Consider the following 27,703-nt stretch of genomic DNA (forward strand, 5'->3'; position numbering starts at 1 on the left):
GAGGTCTCTGAGGGCGAGAGACATAGGGTTAATACAGGAGAGAGAGGTCTCTGAGGGCGAGAGACATAGAGTTAATACAGGAGAGAGAGGTATCTGAGGGCGAGAGATATAGGGTTAATACAGGAGAGAGAGGTCTCTGAGGGCGAGAGACATAGAGTTAATATAGGAGAGAGAGGTCTCTGAGGGCGAGAGACATACAGTTAATAGAGGAAAGAGAGAGAGGTCTCTGAGGGCGAGAGACATAGGGTTAATACAGGAGAGAGAGATGTCTCTGAGGGCGAGAGACATAGGGTTAATACAGGAGAGAGAGAGAGGTCTCTGAGGGCGAGAGACATAGGGTTAATACAGGAGAGAGAGAGAGGTCTCTGAGGGCGAGAGACATAGGGTTAATACAGGAGAGAGAGAGAGGTCTCTGAGGGCGAGAGACATAGGGTTAATACAGGAGAGAGAGAGCTCTCTGAGGGCGAGAGACATAGGGTTAATACAGGAGAGAGAGAGAGGTCTCTGAGGGCGAGAGACATACGGTCAATACAGGAGAGAGAGAGAGGTCTCTGAGGGCGAGAGACATAGGGTTAATACAGGAGAGAGAGAGAGGTCTCTGAGGGCGAGAGACATAGGGTTAATACAGGAGAGAGAGAGAGGTCTCTGAGGGCGAGAGACATAGGGTTAATACAGGAGAGAGAGAGGTCTCTGAGGGCGAGAGACATAGGGTTAATACAGGAGAGAGAGGTCTCTGAGGGCGAGAGACATATGGTTAATACAGGAGAGAGAGGTCTCTGAGGGCGAGAGACATAGGGTTAATACAGGAGAGAGAGAGGTCTCATGACCTTCACACTCTGAGCTTTGAGCTGCACTGTGATGCAGAATGCAGTGAAAAGTGGGTATTAACGCCATCTGGTGGTTGAATTATACTGACAGAGCTACAATTACACTTCTCCGTCCAACAGTGTTTCACAACAATGTTGTCAAAGGCGCGTGCTCTTTCACCCACTTCCGGTGAAGGGTTTACAAAATAAAATCTTGTGCGACGTGTCAAGTTAATTCTTCAAAAGAACGACGTGTTTCCGCTTTCCTTTCAAAATAACACCGACCAACCGGAAACAGCCGAACTACTTCGCTCGGTTGAACTGAGCATGCGCAGTGTGCGTTAATAAAACGAAATAATAATAAAATGTATTTATTTATTTGTAGCACCTTTCATGAAATGAAATGAAATGCAGCTCAAAGTTGGAGAAAAAAGAGAAAAGAAAAGAAGGAATAAAACATTAAAATAATAGCAGTATACAGTGAGGACATTATTATTAATAAGTTAGCTTTAGCTATCGATAGCTTTATGCTATCTTCATGGGTATTAATACGTGTTTAAGTGTTTTATTGTTGTTCTAAAAAATAGAAGATTATTTAACACAAACTGTCGATTCAAATAAAGAAAGTTTTACAACAAATAAAGTGTCTTTTTTACGTCATGAAGACACACAGCTACTAGCTAGCTGCTCAGCTAGCGGCTAGCTGGCTAGCTAGTCTTCTGTGACTCGGCACTGCGGCTGCGCAGTCGTCGAAAACAGCCTAAGTACGAACCCTAAACATCGGCTGTTTTCGACGCGCGTCACCGTCGTACGGATGAAATACACATGCTGTTTTCGACGCGCGTCACCGTCGTACGGAAGAAATACACATGCTGTTTTCGACGCGCGTCACCGTCGTACGGATGAAATACACATGCTGTTTTCGACGCGCGTCACCGTCGTACGGATGAAATACACGCTGCCGCATCCTGCAGTTGTCTGTTGTCACCACCAGGTGGCATCAGAGACTACATTCTGCTGTATCTGTGCTGTGTTGTATGTTTAGAATGCATGTTCCCAAAGTGGGGTCCGGGGACCCATAGGGGTCCTTGAGGGAGTTCCAGGGGTCCCCAGCTAAATGATAGTTTGGAACCAAATGGACCCTTATGGGTCTGTAACTCTGTGTACAGATGGAACCAAATGGACCCTTATGGGTCTGTAACTCTGCTACATTTCCCAAACATTAGGGCTATGGACCAGAGCTCCCTGCATTAGGGCTATGGACCAGAGCTCCCTGCATTAGGGCTATGGACCAGAGCTCCCTGCATTAGGGCTATGGATCAGAGCTCCCTGCATTAGGGCTATGGTTTGAGAGGCTAAATGTCATCAGATGGTGGTCCGTGGCTCAAATGGGTCTGAGAGGCTAAATGTCATCAGATGGTGGTTCCGTGGCTCAAATGGGTCTGAGAGGCTAAATGTCATCAGATGGTGGTTCCGTGGCTCAAATGGGTCTAAGAGGCTAAATGTCATCAAACGGTGGTCCGTGGCTCAGATGGGTCTGAGAGGCTAAATGTCATCAAATGGTGGTTCCGTGGATCAAATGGGTCTGAGAGGCTAAATGTCATCAAATGGTGGTTCCGTGGCTCAGATGCAGAATACATAAATAATGGACCACCTATATGAACCTGTTCTAGACATTTAAAGAGTCAAAAGCAGACGGGTTGTATTTCAGGTTTTTAATCGGCATGAATGAATCTAGACAAACAGAAACAACCAACAGGCTACAGTTATATTCATTCAACCCACTTTATTAAATTGAACAAAAAGCTAAACTTTAAACGTCACCAAAACACAAAACACTTTGTGAAAAAATGTCATTTTTATTGAGCGATTTTTTTTTGCAAAAAGAGGCAAAATCTGCTTTTCAAAGATCACTGAAACGCACAGAGCTGGTTAGAAAACCCGTAACGGATCAATATGGACACAGAGTTGGTTAGAAAACCCGGAGCGGATCATATGGACAGAAACCAAACACAGTTCAGTCTTACCTACTGAACCAACGAGACCACTCGCCCAAAACAACCGACCAATCAGGTACAGGTGAGCCCCCGAGACCCCCCCCCCCAAAACAACCGACCAATCAGGTACACGAGACCCCCCAAAACAACCAACCAAGAAGTTACACGAGACCACCCCCCCAAAAATACTTTAATTCATAAATTAAATGTTTTACATTCAAGCCTCAAAAAAACAAACTTCGTTTAGTTTCTCCATTTCCATTTTACTTTTCTTTTTATTTACAAAAAAGTCAAACCTGAAAAAAAGTCATCAAGGTTTTTAGTCCAAAAATACTAGAATGTATTTATTTTGATGAATTTGTTGTTCTTTCTGAGAAAAAAAAAACTCAGATTAAAAAAATATTTTCTTTTTTTTTCTTCTTCCAAAAAAAAACAAAAAAACAAAGATGGCACAGGAACAGGAAACGGGAGGCTGGTTTCCTGTTAAAGTCCCGCCTCCTCCTCCTCCGCCGCTTCCTGATCTTCCTCCTCCTCAACTACTTCCTGTTTGATCTCCTTAACCTCGCCCCCTTCTTCCTCCGCCTCCACTTCCTCTTCCTGCTTGCCGGCGAACTGGCAGGAAGAGGGGGGCGTGTCTTCCTGTTTGAAGGCGGACAGAGGATGCTGATTGGACGCTGTGCTGGGGGAGGGCGTGGCTTCCCCGAACGAACAGGTCTGGAAAACATCGTTCAGAATTGTTGTAAATTATTCAACAGATTACTGAAAATATCCAAACCCATTCTGGACAGGAACCTATTTTGGTTGTCTTAAGCATTATGTTATACTTTAGGTATTGAAAAATAGCAGATCTACAAGCTCAAAATCGTGAAAATGGGGGGGGAGGGGGTCCGCCGCCAAATACAGATAATTCTGGGGGTCCTTGACATGAAAAAGGTTGAGCACCACCGATATAGAAACATGCGATCTTCAGAAAACTGTCAGGATTTAGAAGCCTTGTTTTAATCGACCTCAGTCCAAAATGGGTTAAAATATATATATTTTTGCTATGTACACACTACACAGTCTGTTGCCTCTCGCAATGTTCAAATACTTCCGTCGTACAGTCTGGAGCAACGGAAGCTCTGATCATGAGTAAAATATAAATGCTTCCGTCGTACAGTCTGGAGCAACAGAAGCTCTGATCATGAGTAAAATATAAATGCTTCCGTCATACAGTCTGGAGCAACGGAAGCTCTGATCAGGAGTCAAATAAAAATGCTTCCGTCATACAGTCTGGAGCAACGGAAGCTCTGATGAGCAAAATATAAAGCGGAAGTGGAGCCTCCTCCCCACTTCCATTTCGACTTTACAGTCGTGCAACTTTATCCTAATGTGTGTACTCGTGTAGAAGTGTGTACTTGTCGTGTAGAAGTGTGTACTTGTCGTGTAGAAGTGTGTACTTGTCGTGTAGAAGTGTGTACTTGTCGTGTACTTACGTTCTTATAATCTTCATAACAGGAAGGATGGTACGTCTGTGGACACACAAAACAGATCACGTCACACACCGTTCTCTGTGTGTGTGCGCGCACGTGCGTGCGTGCGTGTGAGACAGCTAATAGACCAGATATTTTTGTGGTTGATGAAGAGTCCAGAGAAGTGTCTGTATTATATCAGAGATAGCATCCTAGAGGAAGCCTTCATCACGAACCCCTTTTGGTGTTTTTAATGTTATACTTTAGCTGATCTACAAGCTCATATTCTTTTAACATTTTTAACTCAAATCTTTCCTTCTGGAACCACATATTTTCAGATGGGGGTCGGCGGCCAATTACAGATAATCTTGGGGGTCCTTGACATGAAAATGTTTGAGAACCGCTGATATAGAAACATCAGTTTTTCAGAAAACTTTAGAAGGTATTTGTAGAATCGTCCTCAGGTCAAAATGGGGTTAAACTCCGGTCTCCCTCTTTCTATGTCATTCTCAAACATTTTCATGTCAAGGACCCCCAAAACTAAATGTAATTGGCTGTGCTATTTGCTGTTCAGCAGTTGAATAGCAGCAGCCGGGACAAAGGATAGTTTGAACCCATTAGTCTTTGTGGTGGAGAGCACCCTCAGACATGTGTGTGTGTGTGTGTGTGTGTGTGTGTGTGTGTGTGTGTGTGTGTGTGTGTGTGTGTGTGTGTGTGTGTGTGTGCGCGCGCGCGTGCGTGTGTCATGAGTGGTAGGGGCGATCATCATGAAGCTGGAGGCAGTCGGAGTAATGGCATTAGCCAAAGTACAACACTTATTCTCCAATGTACTGTATGTTCCACGAAAGTCACTACGTGATTTAACTGACAAAACTGTACAGTTAGTGAGACAATGGACTGGCCTGAACACACACACAACACGTGACATTATATTCCACAGTAACAGTAACGGTGAGGGTGGTCTGGGGGGTTTATATTGCTTCTCGTCTCTCCCATCTGTTGAATATGCTGAACAGTGATGACCAGTATGTGAGAAGGCTTGCTCGTTCTTCTCTTTTTTTGGACCTAAAAAGACGCAAGGTCCCCCTGGAGAATGGTTCGGACTCTATAGCTTCCTGGGCTTCAAGAGGAAACCCAATGGAAAGCTGGACAGTCGCTCTCCTGGCTTTGGTGTGTGGTCGGACTGGCCAGACCTGCTGGGCTGACGTTACCCTGGAGTGGGTACGGATACGGTCTAAGGCGGTGGCTGCCTCAGAGAATGTTATATTAGACCCCAGTATCTCTGTCAGAGCGACTATGACTGAATGTTATATCTGACCCCAGTATCTGTCAGAGAGACTATGACTGAATGTTATATCTGACCCCAGTATCTGTCAGAGCGACTATGACTGAATGTTATATCTGACCCCAGTATCTGTCAGAGAGACTATGACTGAATGTTATATCTGACCCCAGTATCTGTCAGAGCGACTATGACTGAATGTTATATCTGACCCCAGTATCTGTCAGAGAGACTATGACTGAATGTTATATCTGACCCCAGTATCTGTCAGAGAGACTATGACTGAATGTTATATCTGACCCCAGTATCTGTCAGAGAGACTATGACTGAATGTTATATCTGACCCCAGTATCTGTCAGAGAGACTATGACTGAATGTTATATCTGACCCCAGTATCTGTCAGAGAAACTATGACTGAATGTTATATCTGACCCCAGTATCTCTGTCAGAGAGACTATGACTGAATGTTATATCTGACCCCAGTATCTGTCAGAGAGACTATGACTGAATGTTATATCTGACCCCAGTATCTCTGTCAGAGCGACTATGACTGAATGTTATATCTGACCCCAGTATCTGTCAGAGAGACTATGACTGAATGTTATATCTGACCCCAGTATCTGTCAGAGAGACTATGACTGAATGTTATATCTGACCCCAGTATCTGTCAGAGAGACTATGACTGAATGTTATATCTGACCCCAGTATCTGTCAGAGCGACTATGACTGAATGTTATATCTGACCCCAGTATCTGTCAGAGAGACTATGACTGAATGTTATATCTGACCCCAGTATCTGTCAGAGAGACTATGACTGAATGTTATATCTGACCCCAGTATCTGTCAGAGAGACTATGACTGAATGTTATATCTGACCCCAGTATCTCTGTCAGAGAGACTATGACTGAATGTTATATCTGACCCCAGTATCTCTGTCAGAGCGACAATGACTGAATGTTATATCTGACCCCAGTATCTCTGTCAGAGAGACTATGACTGAATGTTATATCTGACCCCAGTATCTGTCAGAGAGACTATGACTGAATGTTATATCTGACCCCAGTATCTCTGTCAGAGTGACTATGACTGTGTGTGGAACGGAGCATCAACTTCCACTGACTAATGCCCGAGGTCGCCTCCTATGGGCACAACAACAAAGACTGAGTTGAGATTACAAGGACAGACTGCATGTCTTCCTGCTGCGGACCATTCTGTCTCTCACTCTGTGTTCAAAAATGTTGCCATTGATGAGTGCATTGTTGTTTTTACTTTGAAAGCGAGATTACAGGTTCTACCTTCTAAACTTAATCTCTCCATCTGGTTTCCAGGCAATCATGCTCCTCACATCATGGCCATGAACAAATAGCTGAAACCATGTCCCACATCTTAAATGGTTGCCATGTTTACAGGGGCCTTTACATATGTAGGCATGACAGAATAGTGGATTTGATATCGAAAGACATCTCTTCCATTTTCAGGTCCTCCATCATGCTTTATAAGCATTCTACTGTGAAGCCGAGGATGTTTAACCATGTGTAATGATGACTCTGTGTTCTCTAACATTTCAGCTAACACCCCTGATGTCATTGTTGTAAATGAAAACCATAGAGAGGTGTTCATTCTCGAGGTCGGCTGTACCTTTGTCTATAGCCTGGAAGAAGCCTTTCTAACCAAAGTGCTGAAGTATCAGCAGCTAATCTCACAGCTAGGCTACAGATGTCAACTTTTAGTTTGTATCTTTGGCAGCCTAGGGCATGTGCATAAGTTGGTTGTGAAGGGCTTACAAATGGCCGGCCTTTCCAAAAGGAGAGCCAAGCAATTAGCGAGGTACTGCTCAGTTTCAGCCATTATAGGAAGCCGCTCAATTTGGAGGAGGCGTTGTTTCCTTTATCCATGATTTATGACTGCTGCCCTGTGTCCGACATGTCAGCTGTACTGTATGTAACGATGCTGTCCTGTGTCCGACATGTCAGCTGTACTGTATGTAACGATGCTGCCCTGTGTCCGACATGTCAGCTGTACTGTATGTAACGATGCTGTCCTGTGTCCGACATGTCAGCTGTACTGTATGTAACGATGCTGCCCTGTGTCCGACATGTCAGCTGTACTGTATGTAACGATGCTGTCCTGTGTCCGACATGTCAGCTGTACTGTATGTAACGATGCTGCCCTGTGTCCGACATGTCAGCTGTACTGTATGTAACGATGCTGTCCTGTGTCTGACATGTCAGCTGTACTGTATGTAACGATGCTGTCCTGTGTCTAACATGTCAGCTGTACTGTATGTAACGATGCTGTCCTGTGTCTGACATGTCAGCTGTACTGTATGTAACGATGCTGTCCTGTGTCTAACATGTCAGCTGTACTGTATGTAACGATGCTGTCCTGTGTCTGACATGTCAGCTGTACTGTATGTAACGATGCTGCCCTGTGTCTGACATGTCAGCTGTACTGTATGTAACGATGCTGTCCTGTGTCCAGCATGTCAGCTGTACTGTATGTAACGATGCTGTCCTGTGTCTAACATGTCAGCTGTACTGTATGTAACGATGCTGTCCTGTGTCTGACATGTCAGCTGTACTGTATGTAACGATGCTGTCCTGTGTCTGACATGTCAGCTGTACTGTATGTAACGATGCTGCCCTGTGTCCGACATGTCAGCTGTACTGTATGTAACGATGCTGTCCTGTGTCTAACATGTCAGCTGTACTGTATGTAACGATGCTGTCCTGTGTCCGACATGTCAGCTGTACTGTATGTAACGATGCTGTCCTGTGTCCGACATGTCAGCTGTACTGTATGTAACGATGCTGTCCTGTGTCTGACATGTCAGCTGTACTGTATGTAACGATGCTGTCCTGTGTCTGACATGTCAGCTGTACTGTATGTAACGATGCTGTCCTGTGTCTGACATGTCAGCTGTACTGTATGTAACGATGCTGTCCTGTGTCCGACATGTCAGCTGTACTGTATGTAACGATGCTGCCCTGTGTCTGACATGTCAGCTGTACTGTATGTAACGATGCTGTCCTGTGTCTAACATGTCAGCTGTACTGTATGTAACGATGCTGTCCTGTGTCTGACATGTCAGCTGTACTGTATGTAACGATGCTGCCCTGTGTCTGACATGTCAGCTGTACTGTATGTAACGATGCTGTCCTGTGTCCGGCATGTCAGCTGTACTGTATGTAACGATGCTGTCCTGTGTCTAACATGTCAGCTGTACTGTATGTAACGATGCTGTCCTGTGTCTGACATGTCAGCTGTACTGTATGTAACGATGCTGTCCTGTGTCTGACATGTCAGCTGTACTGTATGTAACGATGCTGCCCTGTGTCCGACATGTCAGCTGTACTGTATGTAACGATGCTGTCCTGTGTCTAACATGTCAGCTGTACTGTATGTAACGATGCTGTCCTGTGTCCGACATGTCAGCTGTACTGTATGTAACGATGCTGTCCTGTGTCTGACATGTCAGCTGTACTGTATGTAACGATGCTGTCCTGTGTCTGACATGTCAGCTGTACTGTATGTAACGATGCTGTCCTGTGTCTGACATGTCAGCTGTACTGTATGTAACGATGCTGTCCTGTGTCCGACATGTCAGCTGTACTGTATGTAACGATGCTGTCCTGTGTCTGACATGTCAGCTGTACTGTATGTAACGATGCTGTCCTGTGTCCGACATGTCAGCTGTACTGTATGTAACGATGCTGTCCTGTGTCCGACATGTCAGCTGTACTGTATGTAACGATGCTGTCCTGTGTCTGACATGTCAGCTGTACTGTATGTAACGATGCTGTCCTGTGTCCGACATGTCAGCTGTACTGTATGTAACGATGCTGTCCTGTGTCTGACATGTCAGCTGTACTGTATGTAACGATGCTGTCCTGTGTCCGACATGTCAGCTGTACTGTATGTAACGATGCTGCCCTGTGTCCGACATGTCAGCTGTACTGTATGTAACGATGCTGCCCTGTGTCCGACATGTCAGCTGTACTGTATGTAACGATGCTGCCCTGTGTCCGACATGTCAGCTGTACTGTATGTAACGATGCTTTGCCGTCCATGCACGTTGTAACTGGCTGCTCTCCCACTGTCAAACTGCACTGGCAGTGTTTATGTCCTTTGTACAGTAACAAGGTATTCCTGTACTTCTCATTATGTGGACATAGATAAACATTTCAAATGTGTGTGTGTGTGTGTGTGTGTGTGTGTGTGTGTGTGCACCTACCTTGTCATCCACTCTGATAGCGTTCTTCAGATGCCACTCCTCCTCCTCCTCCTCCCAATACATCTCAAAGGGCTCTGCACAGATCTCACAGGACTACACACACACACACACACACACACACACACACACACACACACACACACACACACACACACAGTATCAGCAGCGGCCTTAACACAACCGATGTTATCAACCTAGAATCACCAATCAATGTTCTCATCAAGATCATTGAACCAGTTGGACATTTACACATTCTGTATCATACTGTATATATTACTGTATCTCTTACTGTATCTATTACTGTATCTATTACTGTATCTATTACTGTCTCATACCATCACTGGACATTTACACATTCTGTCTATAGAGCATTCTGTCACGACGACGCCAGGCCCAGGAAATAATTCCCAATGCATTTTTCCTCACAGACATTTCAAAATGTATTTATTTAAAGACCTTTTAAAACTCTTTCAGCGCCACCTGGTGGTCACCAGTTTAGGCTCCGAGTGCCAATTCTCCCATTATAAAGAAATAAATAATTTGTAATTATATTATGCATGTAATGTGCATCTCATCACCTGTACACCAGATTAGAGGCATTTCTTTTATTTTTTTTTAACCCATTCTGAACGGGAACCCATTTTGGTGTCAGCATCACGTCGTGCTTTAGCTATTTAAAAATAGCAGATCTACAAGCTCATATCGCGCCACCGAGTGGCGCGATACGAGCTTGTAGGTCTGCTATTTTTGAAAATTCGAACAACGACTGACATAGAAACATAGCTTTATCAGAAAACTGTCAGGATGTAGAAGACCTGATCTCAGGTCAGAATGGGTTAATTCCCAAGGGAAGACGTCTTGCCGTCCGTGGCACCCGGTACTTAATTGGCAATTCGACGTCTTGACGTTTATGCTACTAAACAGTTTGCGTCGTACGAAGCCAACTCGAGTCGTGACAAATCATGACAACAACAAACACAATATTTTGGACCAAACAAATAATTAAAAAGAAGAAAAAGTACCTCGTCCACCACATCCGTGGCAGCCTTGACGGGGTCTTTCTGTTTGGAGGTTAATACTACAGTATAAATACAGTAGTATTAATGTTACTACAGTATAAATACAGTAGTATTAATGTTACTACAGTATAAATAGATATAAAGTACCTCGTCCACCACATCCGTGGCAGCCTTGACGGGGTCTTTCTGTTTGGAGGTTAATACTACAGTATAAATACAGTAGTATTAATGTTACTACAGTATAAATACAGTAGTATTAATGTTACTACAGTATAAATAGATATAAAGTACCTCGTCCACCACATCCGTGGCAGCCTTGACGGAGCTGATGGGGTCTTTCTGCTTCGACGCCTCCTGAGTCTTCTGGACTTCCTCCTCGTTCACCTTCTCAAAGAACAGACTCTTGGAGCGTTCCTCCAGGTCGGCCACCTCCTCGAACTCGATCCAGTCCTGAACACAGTACAGAAAAACAACAAGTTATTTAACCCCCCTTTGGTGTTAGCATTATGTTATGCTTTAGCTATTGTTGAAAGAAATAGCAGATCTACAAGCTCATAGCGTGTGTGTGTGTGTGTGTGCGGTGTGTGTGCGGTGTGTGTGTGTTTGCGCGTGCGGACCGTCAGACTGTAGTACCACCGTCGGTGTGTGTGTGTGTGTGTGTGTGTGTGCATGCGGTGTGTGTGTGGTGTGTGTGTGTGTGTGTGTGTGTGTGTGTGTGTGTGTGTGTGTGTGTGTGTGTGTGTGTGTGCGTGCGGACCGCCAGACTGTAGTACCACCGTCGGTGTGTGTGTGTGTGTGTGTGTGTGTGTGTGTGTGTGTGTGTGTGTGTGTGCGTGCGTGCGGTGTGTGTGTGGTGTGTGTGTGTGTGTGTGTGTGCGTGCGTGCGGACCGCCAGACTGTAGTACCACCGTCGGTGTGTGTGTGTGTGTGTGTGTGTGTGTGTGTGTGTGTGTGTGTGTGTGTTCAAGGTTCAAGGTTAGCTTTATTGTGCCTTGCCGGATAATTGGTTTGCAGCCAGATCATAGTAAGAATACACACAAAACCACACAACAACAACAACAATCAATACAGGACTAAGAACAGGGCACCAGAGACAGAGAATTCATGACATACAGTAGTAGCAAAGTCAGCAAAAGTGCATCAGTGGGCAGTAAGTGCAAAAGGGCAAGAATAAAGTGCTATTTGCTGTTCAGCAGTTGAATAGCAGCCGGGACAAAGGATAGTTTGAACCGATTGGTCTTTGTGGCGGAACACCCTCAGCCGACGACCTGAGGGCAACAGTTCAAACTCAGACCGAAGTGGGTGATCCGATACCTCCAGGAGGGAGGAGGTTCTCTTAAGCAGCTGCCTCTTGTACAAGTTCTTCTATAAGTTGGGCTTTTTGGGTTCTCCCAGAAGTTTTACTGGCCACTTTGACGAGGCTGCTGAGCCTGTTCTTGTTTGCTAGGGTCAGGTTACCGTACCAGGCAACCACACAAAACATGAGTACAGATTCAATAAAACTTCTATAAAAAAAGAGTCATCATAACAGATGAGACATTCCTCAGAAAAAAAAGATGCTGCTGGACTTTTTTAGAAGTGGAGGCAACATGAGAGTCAAAGGAGAGTTTGTTGTCCAGAACGACACCCAAGTATTTGTAGCTCTCTACGACTTCAATGTCTGTGCCCTTGATGAGTGTAGGAGCAGGACTGGGAGGAGTCCGTCTAAAGCTGATGATCATGTCTTTAGTTTTGGTCACATTTAGCTGTAAAAATGACTTGTCACACCAGGATATATATAACAGTTAGGAAGTCTAAGATCCAGCCAACAAGGTTAAGATCCAGTGTAAAATAACTGATTAGCTTCTGGGCTAGAAGATGTGGCTGGATCGTGTTAAAAGCAGAGGAAAAATCAACAAACAACAATCTGGCCTGTGTTTTTTTCCCCTCAAGGTGGCGCTACAGGAAATGCAATAGGGTGATAGTGGCATCATCTACACCTCTTCCAGACCTGTATGCAAACTGCAGGGGATCTAGAGATTTCTCCACCTGCTTTAGGATGTTATCTTTGACTAGCTTTTCCAAACATTTCATTACTAATGAAGTCAAAGCAACAGGCCTGAAGTCATTTAATGACTTTGGGGTCCTAATTTTGGCAACTGGGACAATTGTGGACTGTTTCCATAACTTAGGGACCCGCTGTTGTTGAAGAGATTAAAGTTAAAAATAAAATGAAAAATGCTGCAGAGCTGTTCAGCACATGTTGAGAGAACCTTGCCGCATGTGTTATCCGGCCCTGGACTTTTTGACTTGGTGTGTCTGAGGTGTTTTCCACACTTTTCTTGTCGATAACTAGGGCTGGAGGGGCTCTAGTCTCCTTCTTTAATTGAGTAATTTTTTCAGCAAAGTCCTGATTCTCAAACCTTAGGTAAAAGTTATTTAGCTCATTGGCCAGCTGTACGTCTGAGTTAAACCCAGGCATGGAGATGTGCTTATGGTGTGCGTGCGGTGTGTGTGTGTGTGTGCGTGCGGTGTGTGTGTGTGCGTGCGGTGTGTGTGTGTGTGTGCGTGCGGTGTGTGTGTGTGTGTGCGTACCGTCAGGCTGTAGTACCACCTCCTGTGGGTGTGTGTGTGTGTGTGTGTGTGTGCGGTGTGTGCGTGTGTGTGCGTACCGTCAGGCTGTAGTACCACCTCCTGTGGGTGTGTGTGTGTGTGTGTGTGTGTGCGTGCGGTGTGTGTGTGTGTGTGTGTGCGGTGTGTGTGTGTGTGTGCGTACCGTCAGGCTGTAGTACCACCTCCTGTGGGTGTGTGTGTGTGGTGTGTGTATGCGGTGTGTGCGGTGTGTGTGTGTGTGTGTGTGTGTGTGTGTGTGTGTGTGTGTGTGTGTGTGCGTGCGGTGTGTGTGTGTGTGTGTGTGTGTGTGTGCGTACCGTCAGGCTGTAGTACCACCTCCTGTGGGTGTGTGTGTGTGGTGTGTGTATGCGGTGTGTGCGGTGTGTGTGTGTGTGTGTGTGTGTGTGTGTGTGTGTGTGTGTGTGTGTGCGTGCGGTGTGTGTGTGTGTGTGTGTGTGTGTGTGCGTACCGTCAGGCTGTAGTACCACCTCCTGTGGGTGACCTTGCGGCTGACGTCCTTCTCAGAGCGGTTGTGTCTGTAGTGCCAGTCCAGATGGTCGGCGTAGACGTCGGTCTGAGACGCCGTGAACCGCATCCCGCACGAGTAGCACTGGATCCCCGTGTACAGCTTCACCACCACGGGCTCGTAGCGCCTGGCACGCACGCACACACACACACACACACACACACACACACACACACACACACACACACACACACACACACACAGACACTTAGACCTGAGGACGATTCTACAAATGCTTTCTAAATCCTGACATTATTCTGAAAAACCCTGTTTCTTTTTTTATTTTAATATATATTTTATCCCACGATTTTGTAACCCATTTTTCACCCCTGTGTCAATCATCTAATGTGATCCTGGGCTCTACACACCCTCAACCAACCTAGTCCCCATATATGGGGGACAAGGGGAGACCAACCTAGTCCCCATATATGGGGGACAAGGGGAGACCAACCTAGTCCCCATATATGGGGGACAAGGGGAGACCAACCTAGTCCCCATATATGGGGGACATGGGGAGACCAACCTAGTCCCCATATATGGGGGACAAGGGGAGACCAACCTAGTCCCCATATATGGGGGACAAGGGGAGACCAACCTAGTCCCCATATATGGGGGGCAAAGGGAGACCAACCTAGTCCCCATATATGGGGGACATGGGGAGAGCAACGGACTTGAACTCATGCTTCCTTCATGCCTGAGTGTCCAAGTTGCTCCTTTACACCTGACAGGGGGGAGTTTCCCTGGTTGGACGTAGCGCGTGGAGGAACACTCTGTTTCTATGTCAGTGGTTCTCTAACTATTTCATCTCAAGGACCACCAGAATTATCTGTATTTGGCCTCCGTGGACCCCCATCTGAAAATACGTAGTTCCAGGAACCCTCCCAGAATGTCATTGTCAAAGTATTTGTATACTATGTGCAGCGACAATAAATTGAATTGAATCTAATCTAATATAATCTAAAAGAAGCAAAGATTTGAGTTTTTAAAAAAATCGCTCAGAAAGAATATACATTCAAACATTTTCACGATTTTTCAAAAATAGCAGACCTACAACCTCATAGCGCGGCACTTGGTGCAGCGCTATGAGCTTGTAGGTCTGCTATTTCTTTTTCAACAGCTAAAGCATAACATAACGCTTCTGGGTTCCCCGCCCAAGATGGGTTTAAAGGAAGTGATGCCATACTAACTGTTTGATGTTAACTCATTCATTACTCTCGTGTTGCCAGACTGTTGCCTCTCGCAATGTTCAAATGCTTCCGTCGTACAGTCTGGAGCAACGGAAGCTCTGATCATGAGTAAAATATAAATGCTTCCGTCGTACAGTCTGGAGCAACGGAAGCTCTGATCATGAGTAAAATATAAATGCTTCCGTCGTACAGTCTGGAGCAACGGAAGCTCTGATCATGAGTAAAATATAAATGCTTCCGTCGTACAGTCTGGAGCAACGGAAGCTCTGATCATGAGTCAAATATAAATGCTTCCGTCGTACAGTCTGGAGCAACGGAAGCTCTGATCATGAGTAAAATATAAATGCTTCCGTCGTACAGTCTGGAGCAACGGAAGCTCTGATCATGAGACAAATATAAATGCTTCCGTCGTACAGTCTGGAGCAACGGAAGCTCTGATCATGAGTCAAATATAAATGCTTCCGTCATACAGTCTGGAGCAACGGAAGCTCTGATCACGAGTAAAATATAAATGCTTCCGTCGTACATTCTGGAGCAACGGAAGCTCTGATCACGAGTAAAATATAAATGCTTCCGTCATACAGTCTGGAGCGACGGAAGCTCTGATCATGATATAAATGCTTCCGTCGTACAGTCTGGAGCGACGGAAGCTCTGATCAAGAGTAAAATATAAATGCTTCCGTCGTACAGTCTGGATCAACGGAAGCTCTGATCATGAGTAAAATATAAATGCTTCCGTCATACAGTCTGGAGCAACGGAAGCTCTGATCATGAGTAAAATATAAATGCTTCAGTCGTACAGTCTGGAGCAACGGAAGCTCTGATCATGAGTAAAATATAAATGCTTCCGTCATACAGTCTGGAGCAACGGAAGCTCTGATCATGAGTAAAATATAAATGCTTCCGTCATACAGTCTGGAGCAACGGAAGCTCTGATCATGAGTAAAATATAAATGCTTCCGTCATACAGTCTGGAGCAACGGAAGCTCTGATCATGAGTAAAATATAAATGCTTCCGTCATACAGTCTGGAGCAACGGAAGCTCTGATCATGAGTAAAATATAAATGCTTCCGTCATACAGGGGAATGAGTTACAAGAAGTGATGTCATAGTTCTACAGTTGGACGAAGTGATGTCATACTAACTGTATGAGGTCGTCCATGTTAAAGGAAGTGATGTAATACTAACTGTTTAAGGTCGTCCATGTTAAAGGAAGTGATGTCGGGGATGTTGTCGTCTAGCTCCTCCTCTTCCTCCTCCTCTTCCTCCACTGGAGCCGACGGAGAGGGATCTGGAACACAAAGGTCAAAGGTCAGAAAATGGTGTTTGTTGTCATGATTTGTCACGACAAGAGTTGGCTTCGTACGTCGCTTAAAAGGTCTTTAAATGAAAAAAAAAAGAAAATAAATGCCTATGGTCAAAATGCATTGGGATTCACTTCCTGGGCCACTCGTTGTTCTGAAAGGGGGAGGGACTGCGACGCTCTATATCCCAAACATCATATGAAAATGTCCAGGGCTGCTGCTCTGTCTCTCTGATGATGTCACAGAGAGACAGAGCAGCAGGCCTGCTGCTCTGTCTCTCTGTGACATCATAATTATGAAAGAGTGCCAGGCCTGCCAGGTCTCACCCTTTGAGAGCGAGAGTCACACCATTGGACCTTTGACCTCGTCGCAACACGCCATAAAATGTGCCAAAAAAAGCCAAGCCGGCTCTATTGTCTCCGTGGCTCTGTCGCGTAATAACTTGCTCCCATGTGTGCGTCCTCACAAACGGTAAAGTAGCCGATCTGCATACACTGAAGGCTCATACATAGTCTGGATTTACGGTGGTGGGGTGACCACGGAACTACAACATGACGTCACGAGCCGCGGTGAAGAGCAAACCACCGCCACCGCTCCAGCCCTTCTCTCTGTTTTTACTCACCACCGCTCAACGTTATTTCAGCTCCGGTGGTCAGCTCACCACCGGAGCGGTGCTCACCTCACCACCGAAAATCCAGACTATGAATAGGCCTTAAGACACTGAGCAAGACAAGAACGCCCAAAAAACGTCACATCCGGTTTTAGCCCGGGGTAAGAATGTTCTATGGCTGCCGATGCAACGTGGTTCCAATCCTTAATCACATACGGACAAACATCTATGCCGATAATATCTAACTTGCGGAGGTAGCGTGCCTTTGTCCACGGGCAACAGATCTTTCAACGTATGGCATTGCAAATACGTTTGATAATCGCTACTCTGCGCAATATTGTTTTGAAAATGCCGCAAAATGCACTGCAGTGAACGAGAGCCAATCACAACTGCCCCCGGGGATGGGCGGAGTCAAGGGCTTGACGCGCCTCGGTGTCGGTGTTTAACCCATTCTGACCGGGCACCCATTTTGGTGTTGGCATCATGTTATGTTTTAGCTATTTAAAAATAGCAGATCTACAAGCTCATATCGCGCCACCGAGTGGCGCGATACGAGCTTGTAGGTCTGCTATTTTTGAAAAATCTAAAAAAACGACTGACATTTTTAGAATCTGATCTCAGGTCAGAATGGGTTCATCAGACCAGTGTGTGTCCGGCGGAAACCTCGTATGAATCTGAGCTCAGGTCAGAATGGGTTAAGAGAATGCAGTAGGAGGGTAACCAGTGGACCACCAACCCATCAGCAGGACCCTGACTAGACTGTGACGCATGGAGGACCACCAACCCATCAGCACGGCCCTGACTAGACTGTGACGCATGGAGGACCACCAACCAATCAGCAGGTCCCTGACTAGACTGTGACGCATGGAGGACCACCAACCCATCAGCACGGCCCTGACTAGACTGTGACGCATGGAGGACCACCAACCCATCAGCACGGCCCTGACTAGACTGTGACGCATGGAGGACCACCAACCCATCAGCACGTCCCTGACTAGACTGTGACGCATGGAGGACCACCAACCCATCAGCACGGCCCTGACTAGACTGTGACGCATGGAGGACCACCAACCAATCAGCAGGTCCCTGACTAGACTGTGACGCATGGAGGACCACCAACCCATCAACACGTCCCTGACTAGACTGTGACGCATGGAGGACCACCAACCAATCAGCACGGCCCTGACTATAGACTGTGACGCATGGAGGACCACCAACCCATCAACACGTCCCTGACTAGACTGTGACGCATGGAGGACCACCAACCAATCAGCACGGCCCTGACTATAGACTGTGACGCATGGAGGACCACCAACCCATCAGCAGGCCCCTGACTAGACTGTGACGCATGGAGGACCACCAACCAATCAGCACGGCCCTGACTATAGACTGTGACGCATGGAGGACCACCAACCCATCAGCAGGGCCCTGACTAGACTGTGACGCATGGAGGACCACCAACCCATCAGCACGGCCCTGACTAGACTGTGACGCATGGAGGACCACCAACCCATCAGCAGGCCCCTGACTAGACTGTGACGCATGGAGGACCACCAACCCATCAGCAGGCCCCTGACTAGACTGTGACGCATGGAGGACCACCAACCCATCAGCAGGGCCCTGACTAGACTGTGACGCATGGCAATGAGCCAAGCAGAGTATAGAGCGTCGCAGCCCCGCCCCCCCTCGAGAGAGACCCGGAAAAGAAAACCCTGTTCATTTTCCTCATAGTACGTGCACTTACCCGTGCTTCCAGCAGTGTGTGTGGGGGGCGCGGCAGCGGGGATGATTCCAGTGGAGATCAGTTTAGTCAGAAGTTCATTCACGTCCATCTGACCGAAGTGACTGTCTGGAGCCACCGGGGGCGCCACTGAGAACACATTAAGATATACTGAAGTGACTGTCTGGAGCCACCGGGGGCGCCACTGAGAACACATTAAGATATACTGAAGTGACTGTCTGGAGCCACCGGGGGGCGCCACTGAGAACACATTAAGATATACTGAAGTGACTGTCTAGAGCCACCGGGGGCGCCACTGAGAACACATTAAGATATACTGAAGTGACTGTCTGGAGCCACCGGGGGGCGCCACTGAGAACACATTAAGATATACTGAAGTGACTGTCTAGAGCCACCGGGGGGCGCCACTGAGAACACATTAAGATATACTGAAGTGACTGTCTAGAGCCACCGGGGGGCGCCACTGAGAACACATTAAGATATACTGAAGTGGTAAATGGTAAATGGTGCATTTATATAGCAGGCGCTTTACATAGATTGTGCATTACATTCACCCATTCACACACACATTCATACACCGATGGCAGCGGAAACCATGCAAGGCACCAACTAGCACATCGGGAGCAATTAGGGGTTCAGTGTCTTGCTCAAGGACACTTCGACAGTAACTCTGGGGGAGCCCGGGTTCGAACTGGCAACCTTAAGGTTACCATCCAGGCACTCTACCCCTGAACCACAGAGTGACTGTCTGGAGCCATAATAATAATAATAATAACACCAATAATGATAATAATAACAACAACAGTAATAATAATAATAATAGTAAAAAGTTACCTGTCTGGGGGAAAGGCACAGTGTTCTGAGGCAGGAAGGCCTGAGTCATGTTGGGTACCATGTTGACCTGAAACACAACAACAAAGAATGCCGAGTCATGTTTAGTTTAGTACAGGTAGACGTTTAGTTTAACGGTTTAGGATAAAACTGTTTAAGACAGACAGGCAGACGTGTACCTGTTGGGGGGGTCCAGGGTTGTAGAACCCAGGTCCAGCGGGGCCAGGGAAGGGTTGGTACTGGAGTCCCGGCATGGTGCTGAAGGGACCCGGGCCGGGCCCACCCATGGGAGGACCGCCCATGGGTCCACCCATGGGACCCATGGGCGGTCCGGAGGGGAATCTGGGCGGAGGTTGTTCAAAGTGCATGACCATTGGCTGATGGAAGGGCTGCGGAAACCAGGAGGATGTTAAAGACAGATATGTTATTATATCAGGCCTAACTAAATAATACACAGGTCTCCTGTTGATGTTAGAGACACAGATATGTTATTATATCAGGCCTAACTAAATAATACACAGGTCTCCTGTTGATGTTAGAGACACAGATATATTATTATATCAGGCCTACCTAAATAATACACAGGTCTCCTGTTGATGTTAGAGACACAGATATATTATTATATCAGGCCTAACTAAATAATACACAGGTCTCCTGTTGATGTTAGAGACACAGATATATTATTATATCAGGCCTAACTAAATAATACACAGGTCTCCTGTTGATGTTAGAGACACAGATATATTATTATATCAGGCCTACCTAAATAATACACAGGTCTCCTGTTGATGTTAGAGACACAGATATGTTATTATATCAGGCCTAACTAAATAATACACAGGTCTCCTGTTGATGTTAGAGACACAGATATGTTATTATATCAGGCCTAACTAAATAATACACAGGTCTCCTGATGATGTTAGAGACACAGATATATTATTATATCAGGCCTAACAAAATAATACACAGGTCTCCTGTTGATGTTAGAGACAACAGATATATTATTATATCAGGCCTAACTAAATAATACACAGGTCTCCTGTTGATGTTAGAGACAACAGATATATTATTATATCAGGCCTAACAAAATAATACACAGGTCTCCTGTTGATGTTAGAGACAGATATATTATTATATCAGGCCTAACTAAGTAATACACAGGTCTCCTGTTGATGTTAGAGACAACAGATATGTTATTATATCAGGCCTAACAAAATAATACACAGGTCTCCTGTTGATGTTAGAGACACAGATATATTATTATATCAGGCCTAACTAAATAATACACAGGTCTCCTGTTGATGTTAGAGACAACAGATATGTTATTATATCAGGCCTAACTAAATTATATCGACACAGATGGCCGCCCACCCTAGAGTCGGGTTCTGCCTGACGTTTCTTCCTAAAGGGGAGTTTTTCGTTACCGTTGTCGCAATAATATTGCTGCTCTGGGTGGATCTTTGTTGGTTGTAAAGTGTCTTGAGACAACTTGTTGTGATTTGACACTATAATAAAATTGAATTGAAAATTATATCAGGCCTAACAAAATAATACGTTGGTCTCCTGTTGATGTTAGAGACAACAGATATTTGTCTGTTGTCGGTTGCCGACCGACTATTAAAATATGATGATTGTATTGGCATTTGGTGAAAAGAAAGAATGAAAAGAAAAGAAAAAAAGTCAGAATGCGACCGAGTCAAACCAAAAAGGTCTTTGATCAAAGTGAGACCACATGGTCGTGCAAAGTCAAAATAAAGTTTTCTTTAATCTAAAATATCACGTGCTCAAATGTTTTGGACAAAAAGGAGCAGTTGTTTAACGACGCACTCGACTTACTACGAGAGCATGACGGGTGGATCCCATCTGTTGACGTTAGCTGTGTGAGCTAGCTAGCTAACGTTAGCTACGGTTTGACGTTACTGTGTGAGCTAGCTAGCTAACGTTAGCTACGGTTTGACGTTACGGTGTGTGAGCTAGCTGGCTAACGTTAGCTACGGTTTGACGTTACGGTGTGTGAGCTAGCTGGCTAACGTTAGCTACGGTTTGACGTTACGGTGTGTGAGCTAGCTGGCTAACGTTAGCTACGGTTTGACGTTACTGTGTGTGAGCTAGCTAGCCAACGTTAGCTACAGTTTTTGTCTTTTAACCTGTAGCACTAGCTAGCTGTACTCAGGCAAATATTGAAGTTATTAAAAAAGGGGCTCCATCATTGCTGTAGGGAAAAAATAAATATATAATTCTATGACAGATAGAACAGAACTATATATATCTATATATAGATCTATGACAGATAGAACAGACCTATATTTCTATATATAGATCTATGACAGATAGAACAGACCTACCTGCTGTTGGTGATTGGCCATGTCGAACCTCAGTCCCGGCCCTGCCATTGGTCCAGGCTGACCCGGTCCCTCAAACATCATTGGTCCAGGCTGACCCGGTCCCTCAAACCTCATTGGCTGAGGCTGAGTTGGGACCTCAAACCTCATTGGCTGAGGCTGAGTTGGGCCATCAAACCTCATTTGCCCAGGCTGACCCGGTCCATCGAACCTCATTGGCTGAGGCTGATGTGGGCCATCAAACCTCATTTGCCCAGGCTGACCCGGTCCATCGAACCTCATTGGCTGAGGCTGATGTGGGGCATCAAACCTGATTGGTCCGGGCTGCACGGGTCCATCGAACCTGATTGGTCCAGGCCCCATGTGGGCGGGCCCGTCAAAGCGCTGCTGCATGGGAGGGCGGTGCTGCTGGAAGTGTCTCATTGGTCCGTCAAAGTGCTCGTCAAACCGCCGCGGCTGCTGCTGTCCAACCAGAGGGCGGGGCGGTCCGTCAAAGCCTCTCATTGGCCCGTGGTGGTGGGGGAGGGGCTGGGGGGGGTGTGACGGCCCGTTGTCATAGTGATGGGCAGGGGGGCGTGGCCTGGGGGGGAGGGGGGTGTGGGGGACGACCGGAGGGGAGGAGCCTCGAACCTGCACAACCAATCAGAATCAGCCATATATTTATCGATGCATAGGACCCCCCCCCCCCCGCTTAGCCGACGAGACCGAAAATCTTAAAACGTTAATAACTCTTTGATCTAAATCATTAAAACGTTAATAACTCTTTGATCTAAATCATTAAAACGTTAATAACTCTTTGATCTAAATCATTCCGTCCAATATGCCCTTATAAAGACGTCACCTTGAGGACATATATGCCCTTATAACCCATTTTGGGCGGGAACCCCTTTTGGTCTTAGCATTACGTTATGCTTTAGCTATTGAAAAATAGCAGAGCTTGTAGAACTGAAGAACCACTGACATAGAAACATAGCTTTTTCAGAAAACTGTCAGGATGTAGAAGAACATTTTTAGAATCTGATCTCAGGTCAGAATGGGTTAATAATGAAACTGTCAGGATGTAGAAGAACATTTTTAGAATCTGATCTCAGGTCAGAATGGGTTAATAATGAAACTGTCAGGATGTAGAAGAACATTTTTAGAATCTGATCTCAGGTCAGAATGGGTTAATAATGAAACTGTCAGGATGTAGAAGAACATTTTTAGAATCTGATCTCAGGTCAGAATGGGTTAATAATGAAACTGTCAGGATGTAGAAGAACATTTTTAGAATCTGATCTCAGGTCAGAATGGGATAAGGACGTTATCTTCAGGACATACTGTAAAAAGTGCCCTTATAAGGACGTTACCTTGAGGATGGAGCGAGGTAGAGGAGCAGGAGGAAGAGGCGCGGTGACCTCCATCATGTCGGGATGATGATGATGATGGAGGTGGTGAGGAAGGTGAGGAAGGTGAGGAAGGCCGGCCGCCGTCTCCATGTCGTCAGAGTGGACGCTGTTGGGGCTCTCGAAGCGCGGCGCGGGACTCAGACCGCCCGAGTCCGTCTGCAGCGGAGACAGCCGCTCCCGCTCGAACGCCAGGGGCGAGGGCGAGGGGCCGCGCTGAAGGGGGGGGCCCGGCGCCACGGGAGGAGGGGGGGGCAGCAGCGCCGCGGGGGCGGGGCTGGGACACTTCCTGGGGGGCGGGGGAGGAGGCGGGGTGTGGTGGGGGGGGGGCAGCCTGCGGGACAGAGGCGCGTCGTAGCCGCTGCGCTCTCTCTCGCCCCCCGAGCGCTCCTCGTAGCGCTGGCGCTCCGAGAGGGGAGAGGTCCACTCCCTCTCCGCTGAAATATATGAATACATACATTAATACATATATATATACATATATTAATACATACAGATATACACACATATATACACACAAACAGGGGAGAGGTCCACTCCCTCTCCGCTGAAATATATGAATACATACATTAATACATATATATGCATATATTAATACATACAGATATACACACATACACACACAAACAGGGGAGAGGTCCACTCCCTCTCCGCTGAAATATATGAATACATACATTAATACATATATATGCATATATTAATACATACAGATATACACACAAACAGGGGAGAGGTCCACTCCCTCTCCGCTGAAATATATGAATACATACATTAATACATATATATGCATATATTAATACATACAGATATACACACAAACACATATATACACACAAACAGGGGAGAGGTCCACTCCCTCTCCGCTGAAATATATCAATAAATACATTAATACATATATATACATATATTAATACATACAGATATACGCTGGGCGCTCTGATTGAATGGTTCCAAATGCGTTGGGGGTGTTAAGGTCATGGAGTGGAGTGCAGTACTTAGTTTAGACCAGTCATTAGTCCTACAACTACAACCTATCTCAAACCCTCGCCCTAAACCTAACCTCCCACGGGGAGGCACACCCAAACCTAACCCTAACCCATGTCTAACCAAAGACTAGTCTGAACTAAGTATGCACCCCCGTGGGGTGGCCTAGCCAGCCTCCAGACCTTAGTATAAAACTAGTTCTAGTTAATGGTTTAACTAACCGGTGTCCCATAGGTCAGAGGGAGGCTCTGTAAGGATCTAGTTCTAGTTAATGGTTTAACTAACCGGTGTCCCGTAGGTGAAGGTCAGATTTGCGTCTGATTCGAGGGAGGCTCTGTAAGGCTTTACGGCTGGAGGGGAAGTCTTTCCCGTGGTTGTATTCCTCGATCATCGGAGTGTGAAGTTCCTCTCTCTCTTTGCTGCTCCTCTCTCCTACAGGAGCACACACACACACACACACACATGCACACACACACACTTTACAATGTAGTAGATATCTTAATCCAGAGAGACTTAAGGCCAATTCATAGTCCACCGAAAACTACAACATGACGTCACTGAGCCGCGGTGGTAAGAGACTCACCCAAACACATCTCTCTGTTTTTACTAAAACTTCAACATGATGTCACTGAGCCGCGGTGGTAAGAGACTCACCCAAACACATCTCTGTTTTTACTAAAACTACAACATGACGTCACTGAGCCGCGGTGGTAAGAGACTCACCGCTCACCCAAACACATCTCTGTTTTTACTAAAACTACAACATGACATCACTGAGCCGCGGTGGTAAGAGACTCACCCAAACACATCTCTGTTTTTACTAAAACTACAACATGACGTCACTGAGCTGCTGGGCGTTCGAGCATCCTATCCACTCTCTCTCTCTGGGCGTTCGAGCATCCTACCTGTTCTGTCTCTCTCTCTGGATGTTCGAGCAGCGGCCTCTGGCTCCTCCTCCTCGTCGTCAGGCTCCTCCTCCCCGGCGCTGCAGCGCTGCGGCGCCCCCTGGTGTTGGGAGGCCAGCTGCGTCCTCCTCAGCTTGGACTTGTGCTGGAAGTAGAGCGTCTGGGGGGAGGGGCTAGCGCCGGGGGGCGGAGCCATCTTCTTCTCCTCGCGGTATTGGAAGAGCTGTTTGATCTGATGAGCCACGTTCAGGAAGTCCTCCTGGGAGATCTCACCGCTCTCTAAACGCCTCGACGCCTGAAACAATAACACACTATTATACACATATACACAACTATTATTACTATTACTACTAATAACACACTATTATACACATATACACAACTATTATTACTATTACTATTACTACTACTACTGGGAGATCTCACCACTCTCTAGACACCTTGACGCCTGAAACATCAACACATTACAACTATTACTACTACTACTATCACTCTGTAGACGCCTCGACGCCTGAAACAATAACACACTATTATACACATATACACAACTATATACACAACAGGACAACAAGGTGTTTCCAACAGGACAACAAGGTGTTTCCAACAGGACAACAAGGTGTTTCCAACAGGACAAGAACAAGGTGTTTCTAACAGGACAACAACAAGGTGTTTCTAACAGGACAACAACAAGGTGTTTCTAACAGGACAACAACAAGGTGTTTCTAACAGGACAACAACAAGGTGTTTCTAACAGGACAACAACAAGGTGTTTCTAACAGGACAACAACAAGGTGTTTCCAACAGGACAACAACAAGGTGTTTCCAACAGGACAACAACAAGGTGTTTCCAACAGGACAAGAACAAGGTGTTTCCAACAGGACAAGAACAAGGTGTTTCCAACAGGACAAGAACAAGGTGTTTCTAACAGGACAACAAGGTGTTTCTAACAGGACAACAACAAGGTGTTTCTAACAGGACAACAACAAGGTGTTTCTAACAGGACAACAACAAGGTGTTTCTAACAGGACAAGAACAAGGTGTTTCTAACAGGACAACAACAAGGTGTTTCCAACAGGACAACAACAAGGTGTTTCCAACAGGACAACAACAAGGTGTTTCCAACAGGACAAGAACAAGGTGTTTCCAACAGGACAAGAACAAGGTGTTTCTAACAGGACAACATCAAGGTGTTTCCAACAGGACAACAACAAGGTGTTTCCAACAGGACAACAACAAGGTGTTTCCAACAGGACAAGAACAAGGTGTTTCTAACAGGACAACAACAAGGTGTTTCCAACAGGACAACAACAAGGTGTTTCCAACAGGACAACAACAAGGTGTTTCCAACAGGACAAGAACAAGGTGTTTCTAACAGGACAACAACAAGGTGTTTCCAACAGGACAACAACAAGGTGTTTCCAACAGGACAAGAACAAGGTGTTTCTAACAGGACAACAACAAGGTGTTTCCAACAGGACAAGAACAAGGTGTTTCTAACAGGACAACAACAAGGTGTTTCTAACAGGACAACAACAAGGTGTTTCTAACAGGACAACAACAAGGTGTTTCTAACAGGACAACAACAAGGTGTTTCTAACAGGACAACAACAAGGTGTTTCTAACAGGACAACAACAAGGTGTTTCTAACAGGACAACAACAAGGTGTTTCCAACAGGACAAGAACAAGGTGTTTCTAACAGGACAACAACAAGGTGTTTCCAACAGCAGGACTGTGTCTTACGCGTCGCAGCAGGTCTCTCTTGCTGGCTGAGTTCAGGACGTCGGGGATCTGCAGGTTTGCGTCGACACTCAGACGGTGTTTGGGGGTCCTCGGGACGCCGGGGTGGGGGGGCCGCGCCGGGGGAGGGGTGCTGTAGGACTTCTGGAGGACGTGTCTCTGAGGAACGCATTTCCCATGAGCCTCCTCTGACTGCTTCAGACTGACAGAGAGAAGACATGATGAGATATATCACAAGAGAACTACATTACATCACAACAGAACTACATTTCATCACAACAGGACTATATTTAATCACAATAGGACTACATTTCCCATGAGCCTCCTCTGACTGCTTCAGACTGACAGAGAGAAGACATGATGAGATATATCACAAGAGAACTACATTACATCACAACAGAACTACATTTCATCACAACAGGACTATATTTAATCACAATAGGACTACATTTCCCATGAGCCTCCTCTGACTGCTTCAGACTGACAGAGAGAAGACATGATGAGATATATCACAAGAGAACTACATTACATCACAACAGAACTACATTTCATCACAACAGGACTATATTTAATCACAATAGGACTACATTTCCCATGAGCCTCCTCTGACTGCTTCAGACTGACAGAGAGAAGACATGATGAGATATATCACAAGAGAACTACATTTCATCACAACAGAAGTACATTTCATCACAACAGGACTATATTTAATCACAATAGGACTACATTTCCCATGAGCCTCCTCTGACTGCTTCAGACTGACAGAGA

At 45.9% G+C, this 27,703-nt stretch overlaps 1 protein-coding gene across 1 annotated transcript in view; it reads right to left on the reverse strand.

Moving 5' to 3' along the window:
* Positions 1-2,512: 2,512 nt before the first annotated feature.
* Positions 2,513-27,703, reverse strand: part of pcf11 (PCF11 cleavage and polyadenylation factor subunit) — a 45,237-nt gene continuing 20,046 nt past the window's right edge. Inside the window, exons 9-22 of the mRNA XM_083781396.1 lie at positions 26,939-27,137; positions 25,197-25,491; positions 24,577-24,723; positions 23,272-23,744; positions 21,926-22,552; positions 19,760-19,969; positions 19,584-19,650; positions 18,753-18,878; positions 16,283-16,385; positions 13,851-14,034; positions 11,081-11,239; positions 9,771-9,863; positions 4,279-4,314; positions 2,513-3,517 (exon numbers count right to left, since the gene is read on the reverse strand). Coding sequence (XP_083637522.1) covers positions 3,287-3,517; positions 4,279-4,314; positions 9,771-9,863; positions 11,081-11,239; positions 13,851-14,034; positions 16,283-16,385; positions 18,753-18,878; positions 19,584-19,650; positions 19,760-19,969; positions 21,926-22,552; positions 23,272-23,744; positions 24,577-24,723; positions 25,197-25,491; positions 26,939-27,137 — 2,950 coding nt within the window. The 3' untranslated portion in view covers positions 2,513-3,286. The remainder of the gene's footprint in view (positions 3,518-4,278; positions 4,315-9,770; positions 9,864-11,080; positions 11,240-13,850; positions 14,035-16,282; positions 16,386-18,752; positions 18,879-19,583; positions 19,651-19,759; positions 19,970-21,925; positions 22,553-23,271; positions 23,745-24,576; positions 24,724-25,196; positions 25,492-26,938; positions 27,138-27,703) is intronic.

Source organism: Protomyctophum parallelum, assembly GCF_964188405.1.
Source record: "Protomyctophum parallelum genome assembly, chromosome: 1".
Classification (NCBI taxonomy): Eukaryota; Metazoa; Chordata; class Actinopteri; order Myctophiformes; family Myctophidae; genus Protomyctophum; species Protomyctophum parallelum.